Source organism: Struthio camelus, chromosome 11, assembly GCF_040807025.1.
Source record: "Struthio camelus isolate bStrCam1 chromosome 11, bStrCam1.hap1, whole genome shotgun sequence".
NCBI classification, from domain to species: domain Eukaryota; kingdom Metazoa; phylum Chordata; class Aves; order Struthioniformes; family Struthionidae; genus Struthio; species Struthio camelus.
Genome location: NC_090952.1, coordinates 17,506,130 through 17,519,605, shown reverse-complemented (window position 1 = coordinate 17,519,605; position 13,476 = coordinate 17,506,130). Strand labels below are relative to the sequence as shown.

The window sequence follows — 13,476 nt, the reverse complement described above, 5'->3', positions numbered from 1 at the left end:
AAAAAACAACTTACCTCTCTGTTCCCAAAATAGATGCGAAGTCTTATGTTCTCTTTACTTAAAGGAAAGAATTTCAAAGAATATCAATATCACATTTGATATTAATTTTAGAAATATGCTTAAGGACATGAACTGTAACTTTGTAAGTGTTACTTAATGAAACCCCAGTTCTCCCCCCAATAGTAACTGTATCTCAAGTAACTGGTTTACTCGAGATAAATATTACGGCATTTCATATTAATTTATGAATAATAATTTAATTAAAATGTTATGCAAATGTATACAGAATGAGACATTCCTAAATCACCATAAATGAGAAGCAAACTCCAAAAAAATTGGAGTGCAAGAGATGCGTTTTATTGTATGCCCGTTACGATGAGTAACACATTTAGAAATAATAATCCCACATAACAGTGACAATCTTATTTTACAGCGTGTACATCATTTTTTACAGCCACATAAAACACGTATTTTTCTAAGAGATTTCCCAAATTTAACTTTCTGAAGTTTAGAAATATAAAAAAAATTTATTCTCAAGGAACTGATTCTCATCTGGTGCAAAAACAAAATATGAACATTATCTGAAACACAAAGCCACAATATAGCATGAAGTTACAATTTGTCATGTGAACAGCTGTGTGCAAACATGAAGCAACTAAAAAGAGTAAAAAATACACATTATATGCATAACATTTATGAACAGGTTTTTCATTAAATAGCCCTAGACCAGCTTGTTATATTAAGCGCCATTTGATTTGCAGCATGCTAACACAAAGCATTGTTTAAAGGGATGCATATTTTAAATGTATACACTGTAAACTGAAGATCCACCTCCAAACTCTAGTGGCAGCATATTTTTCTGGTTAAATACTGCATATATACTTTCTTACAGATTGAAAATGCATGTTTATAGTATAGTATAGATTTTTTTAAGAATTGATTAAAAGGTGCAATTTTATATCTATACTGAAAATTTCGTATTAGGAGGTAGGACAATAATAGTCATACCTGTTACGAACACTGCCCTAAAGAACTTCTATATATTTTGAATTTTAATTCAAAAAACTATTTTCTTTGACTTTGTTTTTAATGTTATTTTTAGAGAAGATCTTAAAAGTAGCGAGAAAAAAAATTAGTGTTGAGTCACAACACTATGAGCTGCATCCATTTCTTCCTTAAAAAAAAAGTCAGATTCAAAGTTAATTTTGTCATATATGTGCCATACTGAACAACATTCAACTGTAGTTTCAGATAAAAAAGGGAAATTATATACATACACATCTTTAACCCTAGCACCAGAACACCACCTTTGAGCTCATAACATAATGCTATATTTTAAACATCATATCCTGCAATAAAATAGGTTAGCAGCTTTGAAAACCATTTAAAAAAATTACTCATCGAACCTAAACTAATAAAGGAAACAAAAAAGTTTCCCAATGAAATGTTAAAAAAAAAAAAAAAAAAAAAAAAGGGACAAACCCCCAAATTTGACCAGTTCTGGAATATAATTTCCAGGCACAATTTAAAAACGTTATGACCAAGTAACGGACTAATATTCTTATTCTTTCAAAACTGCACATGAAGTTAGACTTGGTTACCTTAGCAAACAATTTTTAAGTAACCCCACCATATATCTGAACTGTTTTCATATTGGAGACAAATGCTGTTACTGACAAAATGGATAACACAATCATCTTCGTTTTGTCTTCTATAGCTTAACAATGCGTAATACTATTAATCTGAAGACATTCAGCAATCTTTCTGCAACATTTCAGACATTCATCCATCTTTCTGCATTCTACAGTGCTCTTTAGGTTCTGATAAGCAACAATCATAGGGCTATGAGATCCCCTGTCAACCCTAATACTTTTAAGACTTTTAATACAAAGAATGTAAAGTTATGGTTTAATATCAAGCTTTGAAACCAGGAGAAACAGTTCATGAGATTTTTTTCCCCAATTAGCATATCAGAGTTTCTAAATTGCTTCCTTCTTGAGATCATACATTACATTATGGCCTCTTTGTGGTGCCTCATTATATGCTGATTTTTTTCTGATGGTCTACGGAATCCCTTTTTGCAATACTCACACCTATGTGGATAGTCTTTCGTGTGTATTGATATTACATGTCGTTTAAAGCCTGATGCATCCGTAGTGCTATATTCACAATACTGGCACTGATAAACTTTTCTTCCACTGTGGGTCTTCATGTGCTTCTTAAGTTCATTTTGCTGCCTAAATCCTCTTTTACATCTTTTGCATTTAAAAGGCAGGTCCTTGGTGTGAACTGAGAGGATATGCCCACTAAGTACAAAAGGATCTGATGTTTTAAAGTCACAGTGTCTACACTGATGTATCTTTTTACCTTTATGGGTTTCACTATGCTTTTTGAGCTCAGATGGACGATGGAAGCCTTTTTCACATACCTCACATTTGTGGGGAAAATCCTTTGTGTGAACTGAAATAATGTGTCGCTTCAGGTCACTTGAATTGGTGCTCTTATGGTCACAATGTGGACACTGATGAGTCTTATGCCCTTGAAATAATTCTGTGTGCTGCTGCAGTTCTTTTTCATCTGTAAATGCCTGGGGACAGTGCTCACATTTAAACGGCAAATCAGTCCCATGTTTGGTTTTGATGTGGGTTTTCAGATTGGACTGATCAGCACACCTGAAGACACAGTGCTGACACTGGTATGGCTTTTCCCCAGTGTGGGTCCTCATATGTTTTTTCAGCTCTGAAGGATGACGGAATCCTTTCCCACACTCCACACATACATGAGGAAAGTTCTTACTGTGAACTGCAAGTAGATGTCTATTGAGTAGTCCCTGCTCTGCAGTTTCATAGTCACAATATTTGCACTTGTGTAGTTTAGGCTCCTTGTCCCTCAGTATTAGTTTATTAGAACTCAGTGGGCTTGCTTCTCTGTATCTTCTTGTGTATTCTGTAAACTCATGGGTTTTATCAACTTTATTTATAAGTTTATGGCTTTCCAGATGATTGTGGAAACTTACTTTTTTGTTAGTTGTAAAGTCACAGTCTGTACATTGGTATTTCTTCTTAATCATATGATCTGGATGATTCTTCATATGTCTTTTCAAGAATCCTCTGGATTTAAATTTTTTCCCACATATGTGACAAGGGTAAACTGTTAAGGGCTGTCCATCAGGACCTATTATAACAGCTGTTTTTAAACAAACAAAAACACGTTATGAAGGAAACAAATTTACTGATTAAGAAATTAAATCAGCCAACTGCTGTTCAGATTCATGCACTTACACTTGCAGCAGACAAGAGGCTGGTTCGGTAGTTTAAAAACAACCAATCCACAGCACCGACAGTTTATATAAAGTTGTTTTAGAAACTGCTCAAATAGATCAGTGATATTATATGTGCAGTGAATATATCCATGACTGCTTTTTCACAGTTTGCAAAATTCAAATAAATTGCATCAACCCTAAGTCTACTGACTTCAGACAGTAAAAATTACTACATTTTCTATGCACAGAACTGGAGAGGGGAAGGACACAGGAAATACGCAAATCATCATTTAATATTTTTAAATTCTGCACCAGTTTTAAAAAAAAGAAAAGTAAATGAGTAAGTGCCATTCCATGACAAATACGCATAACCATACAGTGTTTACCTGTTTGCCATTGCCTGGCCTCTCCTCTCCTCCTTTTCTTGACTTTTTGTTTTAGCACTCTATTAGTGCTAATGCTATCACAAATCTGCAGGTATTGTGTTGCATTACCGTTTTTGTTTTCTAATCGTGTATCCAAGTTATTTCCTAGAAACAAAAATTAGACACCATAAAAACCTTAAGCAACTTTCTTTTTTGAGAATGGTGACTGGAACTGCACAGCAACATATCAACTTTTTTTTTTTTTTTTTTTTAAAAAGATTGCCCATTCCTTTACGGTGAACACATAAAAAAAGACAGAGTGCCAATATAAAGCAATATCTGTCTTAGATGTTGACAAAAGTCAAGAATATAATTATTTAAATATCTAATTAATTTTGAAATTTATTCTTTGGTTTCTTATATTCCTCAAGATACTAATTTCTTATTCTCTAGCTTTGTTTTACCTCTCAGTAACTCCACTATCTCTGTTCTGCCTACTATATACAAATACTGGCAGATCCTCCCAGCTTCCCCACCAGCTTTGAAGACCTAAAACACATCTAGAATTATTTTCATTTGAAAACAGTAGAGAAAGACCATAGAGTCCTTCAATGCATACTTTACAAATAGTTTTTTGGCATTTACTGATTAGGAGAACTATGATATATAAAAGCATATCTTTTCAAAGGGAGCAAGTTAGCTTTAATGCTGTAGAAAACACAATCACGTGTTCTCACCTGCCGTTTGACCATCTTCATATCTTCTGGGTAGTCGTCTTTCATCTCCTGCAGAAAATGGTATTTTAATCATTTATAAATTAAAATTATTTCTAATGATGATGGCTTTGAAAATCTGAGAATGAGAGAACAACCAACTAATAAATAACAGCTTAGCTCTATCCAAACCGACATGTGCAGTTCTCATCAGTTCAATACCTTGTCGTTATATGCCCCAGGAACTAAAATCAATTCTTTGTGCACAACTATAGCCATTAAACCTGTTCTTGCGTGCTTACCGTGCTGACTGTCTTTCCTGCTTCTCCTAATTACGGTTTTAAGGGCCAGGGCAAACCCTATGTAGGGTTTGTTTTTTTGTAAGAAAAGATTAAGAAGATTTGAACGATACAGAGGACGCACAGGGGTGAAGAAAAAAGAACATTAATGCTGGAATTCTGCCCTGCTGCTCATACTTTGGCTTACAGCAAACTAAATGGCCTAACACTATTTTTTAAACTATAGCGCTCATAGAAACAGTAAGCACGTGCATGACAGGTGGCACTTCTGCAGCCCACTGAGCAAACAAACGTTATTTACCATGCAGCCCTCTCTCCTGAACTCTCTCCAAGAATGCCAGTCCATTAAGTGGCTACTATGCTTTGTTTCTGCAAACTTTTGAGCTCATATATAACTCCAGATACCAATCCAGAAATCAGGATATCTGAAATCCACAGTTTAATCTTGAAATCCAAGTACCTTATCTTTCCAGAGTAAAACTAGGTAGATAGTAAGGCTCATACCTTTATACTAATCAGCTCTTCATCACTCTCTATATGGGGCACTACAAACTTCTAAGAGATAGGTAAGTAGTAATTTAAAAGCATATTCCTCATTTTTGATTGAAAGTGTTTATTGCTACGTGCCATGGCTCTGCAGTTCAAAAACATTTCATCAGCCCAACTGCTGTGCTCAGAAATATTCCACCAATGGAGTTTACCTGCTCAGCTTGCTTACTTAATTATAACACAAACCAGTGCTGACCTGATACCCTCTTAATATATATTTAACATGCCAAAATCCTAGAATACAATAAATGTGAAATAAAGAGAATATTCAGAGTTTGCAACATATCCTAATAAGATGCTCCTGCTACTTGAAGCATGGCTGCAGAGAAGAAATTACTTTTGTTTATAATCTGAAAGGGTAACAGATTTACAACTTGCTATATAAACCAAAATTATTAGGAACATATTTACATATCTAATCCTGCTATTCTCTTTTTCGACTTATTTCTCCTTCCTCCCAGTTAATGTAAAATACTTAAGGCTATTCTCATTTTTGTCAAATCTTCAACAGCTGGCTTCAACAACTGCATAAAAAACACGCGCTCTGTACCTCTGAGCTGGTACTAAGAACAACAGATCAAAATTCTCCTAACAACTTTTTTACTTTGTAAAACTTGACATGTAGCAATCAATTCATTATAGGCAAGACGACCAACTGCTAAAATAATCTGAGGACCGTTTGATAGGCCAGTGTTGCGAAAAACACTAGTGTATAAACGGGACTAACATTTCTTCATATCTGAACTACCAAAAGCTTATGTGTAAAAGGTTATGAATGATGTCAAAAAGAATTTTTCACATCACTTTATCAACTTCACTAACTGACATTGGTAAGAGGTCACAAGGAGCTGTCTCCAGTCTCCCCTGGGGAAAGGTGAGAGATTAGGACACTTGCACCAAAATTCTGCAAGTTAGATTAAAAAGCAAAGAATGGAAGTGACTGTCACAAATAAGCAGAAAGATTCCTACCGTAAGCAGCAGCCCAAGCAACAGGCACAAAAGTTTTATTCACACCGGAGTCTTCAAGCTGTGTGTCTGGAAGTGATGTAGCTTCCTCTTCCCCTACAATAACTTCCATGTAAACTTCATCCGCTATTTCAGCACAACCTGGATTAAAGGAGAAGAATAACCTTTAGTTTTACTCCGCTCATCTTAAGTTTTCCTTCATTTCATTTGCTCTCATTCTGATTGATAACCGTTATAAATTACTTTCCTTCCTTTGGCATTTAGAGCCACCCCTTCCCTTAGGGGGATCATTGTTTATTCAGATATCCCTTCAAGAGAGAAAACAAATATCAATAAATATAAATACCCAAATAAATTCCAATATAAATTCAAATATACAAACTTATAAACTTGTAACTGATGACATTTATTTGCTACTCTGCCAGAAAGCTGTTTAAACAAGGCAATTCACAATAGGAAAACAGAAAAATGAGAAATTTGACTAACCTCATTCACTTCATCCATGGATATGTTAAATTTAATATAAATAATGAAATGATTGCATACAGAATGCACAAAGTGCATATTATCCACATCACTTTAAAATAGTTATAGCCTGTCTTTATTTTTAGGGAAGATCAGTTTAGTTTTCTACTACTTCAGAGGCTGAAGAATCCTTCAGAAAAATTAAAAAAGTCCTTGAGAATGACGTTTATATCGCTGTACCAAATAGCATGAGAAACAAAAATGTTTCTTATTATGCTTACTAATATCTTCATCTTCCTGAGAAGAGTCCTTAACAGCCATGTAAACCATTTTTTCGCGCTGCATTCTACCAACACCTCCTTGTTCAATTACGCCAGCTACAGAATGTCCGTTGTGAAAGTCACTCTCTGTGACAATTTCTGTCCCGCCTTTAAAAAAAAAAGTTAAACACGTAAGTGAATGGAAACAAATCCACTGCTAAGATAAATGTCAGGTTTAATACAAGTATTTTTTCTTATTTACAGCAAAGCTATTTCATAAACCTCTAATTAAACGTTCTGAAGTCCCTATCTGTCACAAAAACATGCAAGTTTGATACTTCATTGCAGATTAAGGAAAATGAGCTGTGTTCTCTCATTGTCTCAGGAGAGATTCAGGAGTAGTAGTAAACAGCTCCTACCCAAACGGGATCAATGGCTTTTTATGCATGCCAGCAGTGAACTCAAACATGACTGGTAATACACACCCACCCGTGCCCATCAGAAAAAAAGCCTATAATTGTAATCCTGCCCTGGCAGGGCACAGCCTTTACATTCTCTCTTGAGATGTGAACAGCTAACTCTTATCCCTCTTATCCCCAAAAAGTCACATTTACTCACCTTTCAAAAACTGATTTTTAGGGAATTTTTCCAATAAAAGATTCTAGCTCTACTGCCCACGTCCCAGACTCACTACACTGGATCACTTAGAGTAGTAACACATGCTGGGGCCATACTTCTCAAACCATTACAGAGCAACTGCCATTGCCGATTATTTCGGCAACACACACGTTATATGAAGAGACTGACTATGAGGGATGTAAGGTGCTGCACTGAATCCTTGAGGTTAGCACAGCAGCAGTTAGAAAGAACGAAACAAGAACTGTCCACACAGTTTCCACTCTGAGTAACTCAAAAGCTCTGGCCTACTGACTTACTCTAACAGAGGTACAAGAACAAGAGTCCCAAACCGACACTTGATATTGGCGCTTGAATTAGAGAAAGGTGGAACATAAACATGTAGATTCTTCTTCCATGCATCTCAGGGACAGGGACAGAGACCAGAGAAGCTGCAGATTATGGTGGAGCGAACTACGCGTGGTATACAAAGAGGCCTTGTTCAATACTAAGAGCAGTCCTGATGGAATCCACAGCCCAGCTGAGTATTTTCCAAATCACAATAAACGGATTCATCACTCTCTGTAAATGTTTTATGAATAGGAGACTTGCCAAACGTCTGTCATCCCACCAAAGAGAAAAACTAAGTTCTCCCTCTGCAATCACAACGTAGAATTTCAGTTTTCCCAAGCTAGATGAAAAGCTGAGATAATTTTAAAGTCACTGTGATGAGTTTAACTGTGGCATGTCTCCATGGAACACAACGCACAGAGACCCTCATGGCTTTGAAGGCAACAGTTGCCAAAACGACCAACTAAGCAGCATGTACGCCTATTGGTCAGACAACACAAGATGAATCCCAGGAAAGCTAAGAGAAACACTTAGGAAATTTAGTCATTACGTGACAGTTTGGAACAGGCGGGTGATTTCTGAAGAATTAGAGAGAAATAAACTCCATAGCAAGGTGTATAATCTCTGGCTACACAAATTATGTAAAACGGTAGAAGATGCTGTTGGAATGCTAGCACAGGAAACCTCTTTCGTTCTGCCACACATGCAAGACCTGCAGCAGCTCTGCTTGTGGCCAGATGAAGCTCATGGAACAGTGTAATTCATAACACAGTGAAGAAAAAAACAAGCTAACATCAGTGCATAACATCAACCCAGAAAACGCGTAGCGAGGTGCAGTATCAGGCAGCTCAGATCAGGTCACGAAGCAGTAATACACATTATGTCCATGCAACACTATACTCTGATTGCAAATACCTTAATGAAACAAAACATGGATATCAGTAGATAGCTTCTAAAGTCAAGCTGGATCACATACACCATACTTGCCTCAAATACAGTGCTCAGCTTCTCCCTTAATTATTAGATTTACTGGGATTCATTTTTAATAAATAAACACAAAACATTGAATTTTCTGCTTTTTCAGTTCCTCTACATCCCCAAAGTTCTGGCTGATGTCAGCCTGTTCTGGGAGAACTTGATGGAAGACAGAGAGGCAGCCCTACGGTCCTTATGCTTGGGAGGTTGAAGGGACTGCTGAAATTATAACCAATGAATACAAGATAAAACTGTAGGAGTGACACTGAAACTAACCAGACATTATAACCAGTGACATGCCAGGAATCAAAACCAAATTTTCCCTTCAGTCGTTCATCCTCAGTTTATTTTTGGTATATGTACGTATATGTGACAAAACTACTGGTAATCTTTTAATATTTGTTTTTGTATTTTATTTTTCCACAAAAAAAATTTTACTTGTCCACAAAACAAAGGAGATTAACTACCCAAGTCTATTCTGATACCCTTTTTGAAAGCGATTTGGCCAGGACGTTCTTCTGAATAACACTAGACTGCAAGGCAAACGTACCCCCACACCATGTACAAAATGATCAAGAGACTATTGTTGGTGGGTGGATTTGGAACTCAGGTTTTCTTTGTGAAGACTGTCATCTCAGTTTCTATGTTCCTTAATGCTGAGGTGGCAATCACACATTATCAATATTATCAGCTCTTTCAAAGGGGAAGTACTCACCGGTAGTGAACAGGATAATTTGTCAGGCTACTGTACCTCATGGCTATATCAGAAGCCTTGAGAGTGGCTCACAAGAAGGTCCCTGCTGTAAATTAGTTCTCAGCCATAAGAGATTTTGATTCTTCCCGCTGCTGCATTAGCAGTCTGTCCCTCAAGACTGACAACCTATCCCCAGAGGAAGAAACCATATTTCAAGAACAGGGCCTGGCAATTCATGTAGGAACTGGCAGATGAAACAGATGATACAACAGGTAAGAGATGTTAAGGTGCTGCTTCTCTAGATCCTTTCCTCATGCCCTCAGGGAGGACACTGTCTTCATAACCTCTTATACTTGCAAGAAATTAAGTATCAAATAGTGAAAATCTCAGGGCCTTACAGAAATACTCACAACCCTTCAGTATCAGGGACTGTCTGCTCAAAATAGAGTGGATAGCAAAATATGCAAAGTTACTTGGCAACCTGATGGAGGACTTCACTAATAGGCTCCAAAATCCTATACCTTACCATCCTACAAAAGATATTGAGCAACTTGTAAGGCAACCTAACAAGTTCTGAGCCTGTCCTAAGGGAGAGAAAAACAAAGATAACTGCCCCATTAGCTAACAATCCTTTTTTGACGTTAATTTCGGCTGAAAAGCTGACTTCTGAGAAGACAAAAAAAAAGGCACACAGCTGAAAATTTCCTGAAGCAGTAGCTCAAGTTGCTTGAAAAAAAAAAAGCACCAGGATGTTACCAATTGGAGGACTTTGCTCATTTAATCCACAGTTCTGTCTGAAGTTCAAGGTTTGCACAGTATAGGCAGGCCAATACTACTAGTCTATTGGAGGTAATCTCTCTTTACTGCTCCAGGAAGAACAGACACAGATTGATCTGCACTGTGAATGGCCTCAGATGTCTCATGTCAGACACATTCCAGTGAGGCAGGGGAGGTTCAAGTACCTAAGTGCAGAGGTAAACTGGTGTAAGCCAGAGGTTTCAGCTCTGAGAATAACTGTAAGGGGGACATTGCTTTTACAAGTTACAATGAACAGTGAGTCTAGATCAGCTGTATGTCTACTTGGAAGGCTCCTGAAAGAGTTCTGGATCTATATCATTTGGTACAAACTGCAGGGCAAGAGCTTTTTGGTTAGGTTTGGACAAGACTGCATGCTTAAAACCCCCGCAATTTTCTCCCTCTCTCTGCACCAAGGCCACCAAAGACCGTTCTATGACAGGAATCCAGTCCAGAGGCTTCTCCATGATGATGTAGGAGATCAATTTCCTAGAGTTTCTTGGGGAAGAAGTCATGGACTTCGCATTATAAACAACTTTACTGCACATCCGTGTTCCGGGTTGTAGAAAGTCCTCTCAGAAAGCAGCGCCATGTTACGGATCCTCTTGCAAAGAGGGGAGATATTAAGAACATCCGCTGTTAACAGCTATGGACTGGAGGAGAGCTGTTACATCCATGAGATTCTGGGTTCTGCCAGAACTCTACCTGCAAATTACAAATCAGCCCGGGAACTCCCAGCTGTCTACTCTGCTTGTGGAAATGCTGCCTCTAATTCCAGGATATCTCATCTACTTTTGCACTCATTCTTCAATTGCTTTAGTTTCAGTATGGTAAATTGACACTGATTACAGTTTATCTTAACACAGCAGGCTGAAAATAGCAATTGTTCAGCAGCTGAATCACAAGCAGGTTACAAAGTATTACATTTAAATCACCCTTCAAGGCAGGACAGACAGGACAGTGTCTGCATTATAAAAGTCTGATATCTTAGTGTGAATCCCTTATAATTTAGCATTTTCTCTATTACAGAGGGGCGGAAAAGTCAAGAGATCAGCATGGTTTTAAGTCAGCTGAGCGATAAAAACGAGATTAAACCAACAATTAAAACAACAGAAAAAAGTCCACTGGATAGAAAACTTTGTTACTCATAGCATTCTGTCTTGCAAAGTCAGAAAAAAAGCAGCAGCAAAAAAACATCTGCAGATGTCCAACCACTTCTAAATTTAGGCTTTGGGACCCTGTAGCACAGGCAGGTGTAAATAAATACTGCTATTCAAAAAGAACCTGAATTTAGGATTAATGCACATCCTGTATTAACTGCGTATCGACAGCCTCCACAAATGTCACATTCCACAAAAATTTCCAGTCAGTGGCATATGTTATATTAGGAAAAACAAATGACTACAAGTACCCCAAAATACTTCATACTACTGGAACAAACAGAGTTTAAAAGGTACCTATTTCGACATCATCTTCTGCTTCAGCTTTAAATATATAAACTTTGATAACTTCTGAACCAAACCCATCATCTTTAGCAACGTCATCATTTGACACCTCTGTACTGATTTTTAAGGGAGTGCTTCCTATATGGTCCAATTTTTCTCCAACATCATCCACTGCAAAAATAAGAGAACAATAATGAAGATCAAACACATTTTTTAAAAGTCAAAGTAATCACTAGCGAGATTTTTTTCTACTATTATCCTCATGCACAGTAAAAGACTGCACTCATAAATGGCCTTTATAAATTAGTTCATCTGAAGAAACTGGAAAGGGAAAGGGATTCCAGAAGATCAATACTCAATTTAATTGTCACAACTCTGAAAACACAACACAATTTGTGGAATGAAGAATACAAGAGGGAACTTGTCATAAAACAATTTGTGAGTATCGGTTATGTCTGAAACTATTACAGTTAGAAAGAAAAAATGCATCAGTAAGTAAAATGAAACATATACCCAGAAACTAACCCAGAACTGGCTGTTACAGACTAATAAGAATTCCAGGAAGTTTCACTATTCTAAAGTACCAGTGACTGACACCTAGTAGCTGATACGCCTATCAAGAGTGTTGATTCTAAGTAATCTTCCAGCGAAAGAAGCATGCATGAAAAATCTAACTACACCTTCACGCTAAAAGAAATTACGGTTTTAACCACTTCATCATTTAAAAACTTACAAATGCATAAAGATTACTGTATAATTTATTGTACAGCGGACTGAAAGATGAGATGAAAATAAATCCAAATAAACGTGAAATCGAGTTCTCATTCTTTATGCCTGCAACTTCCTTATTCCAATATATTTGACCTTTGTATTCAAAACGCTGATTTTACTTATTCAACAAAACATTACATTTCAGCCATAAGTAAGTTTAGAAGTGACACGGTCTTGGTAACATATGTGTTCACAGAGACATCCATATGTATGGATGGAAACTGTCAACACAAAGATCACTGAACCAAGCATCTTTCTGACACGTACACTGCCGACACACTTCTCTCAAGGGATAAAATTAGTTCCTGTGCAGATGGCCAGGACAAACCTATACAATATCGAACACCCACTTAAGTCCTCTAAATAGGGAAGAATTCCACAAAAGGAAAATAAAGTCTGTTTTAAACACATTATAAGGAAATAGCACTTTATCGTATATATAACATTAAATATATATAAATATTAGGTTAAAAAAAAGTATTAAAATTGATATTTTAAGTGACAATAGTGTCTCAATGCAGACAACTGAGGGCTCCGATTAGTGAGTAAAGGAGAGCTTACCTTGGGATGGCTGCAGTGGTTCCCAATCCCCCTCTAAGTTTCCTGCCCTCAGTGCAGTGATGACTGCTCTTGAAGAGCTGCTTAACTACTTCAGGCTACAGCCTGGTATACTGAGGTAAACTGGAGTTAGTTTAAATGTTTCTTAATACCCCAGGCAGTCATGTGAGGTGGTTCAGAACCTACTAGAGAAGGAGCAGAGGCCCTCCCTGCACCAGGGATGGGAAATCCACTACAGCAATCCCAAATGAATCCACGGAGAGGATTCCACAGAAACACCTACCCAAATTAAACCAGTTTTCATCCCCACACTGGTGAAACTTTTATTTCACAAGTCTTGGACTGTGTCAGAACAGTACATATGCCACTAAGTAAGTATTTGATCTAATTAGA

The 13,476-nt window shown here is 37.1% G+C and overlaps 1 protein-coding gene across 4 annotated transcripts in view; it reads right to left on the bottom strand.

The window, feature by feature from the left end:
• Nucleotides 1-84: 84 nt before the first annotated feature.
• The window catches only part of ZNF711 (zinc finger protein 711), a 28,183-nt gene continuing 14,791 nt past the window's right edge, over nt 85-13,476 (bottom strand). For 2 of the 4 annotated variants that reach the window (XM_068957203.1, XM_068957204.1), the window contains exons 5-10: nt 11,767-11,925; nt 6,901-7,047; nt 6,158-6,295; nt 4,365-4,412; nt 3,649-3,792; nt 86-3,186 (exon numbers count right to left, since the gene is read on the bottom strand). In XM_068957203.1, the coding sequence (XP_068813304.1) occupies nt 2,009-3,186; nt 3,649-3,792; nt 4,365-4,412; nt 6,158-6,295; nt 6,901-7,047; nt 11,767-11,925 (1,814 nt within the window). In that variant the 3' untranslated portion in view covers nt 86-2,008. Of the gene's footprint in view, nt 3,187-3,648; nt 3,793-4,364; nt 4,413-6,157; nt 6,296-6,900; nt 7,048-11,766; nt 11,926-13,476 lie in introns of all 4 variants that reach the window. The other 2 variants (XM_068957206.1, XM_068957205.1) reach the window with 2 other exon arrangements.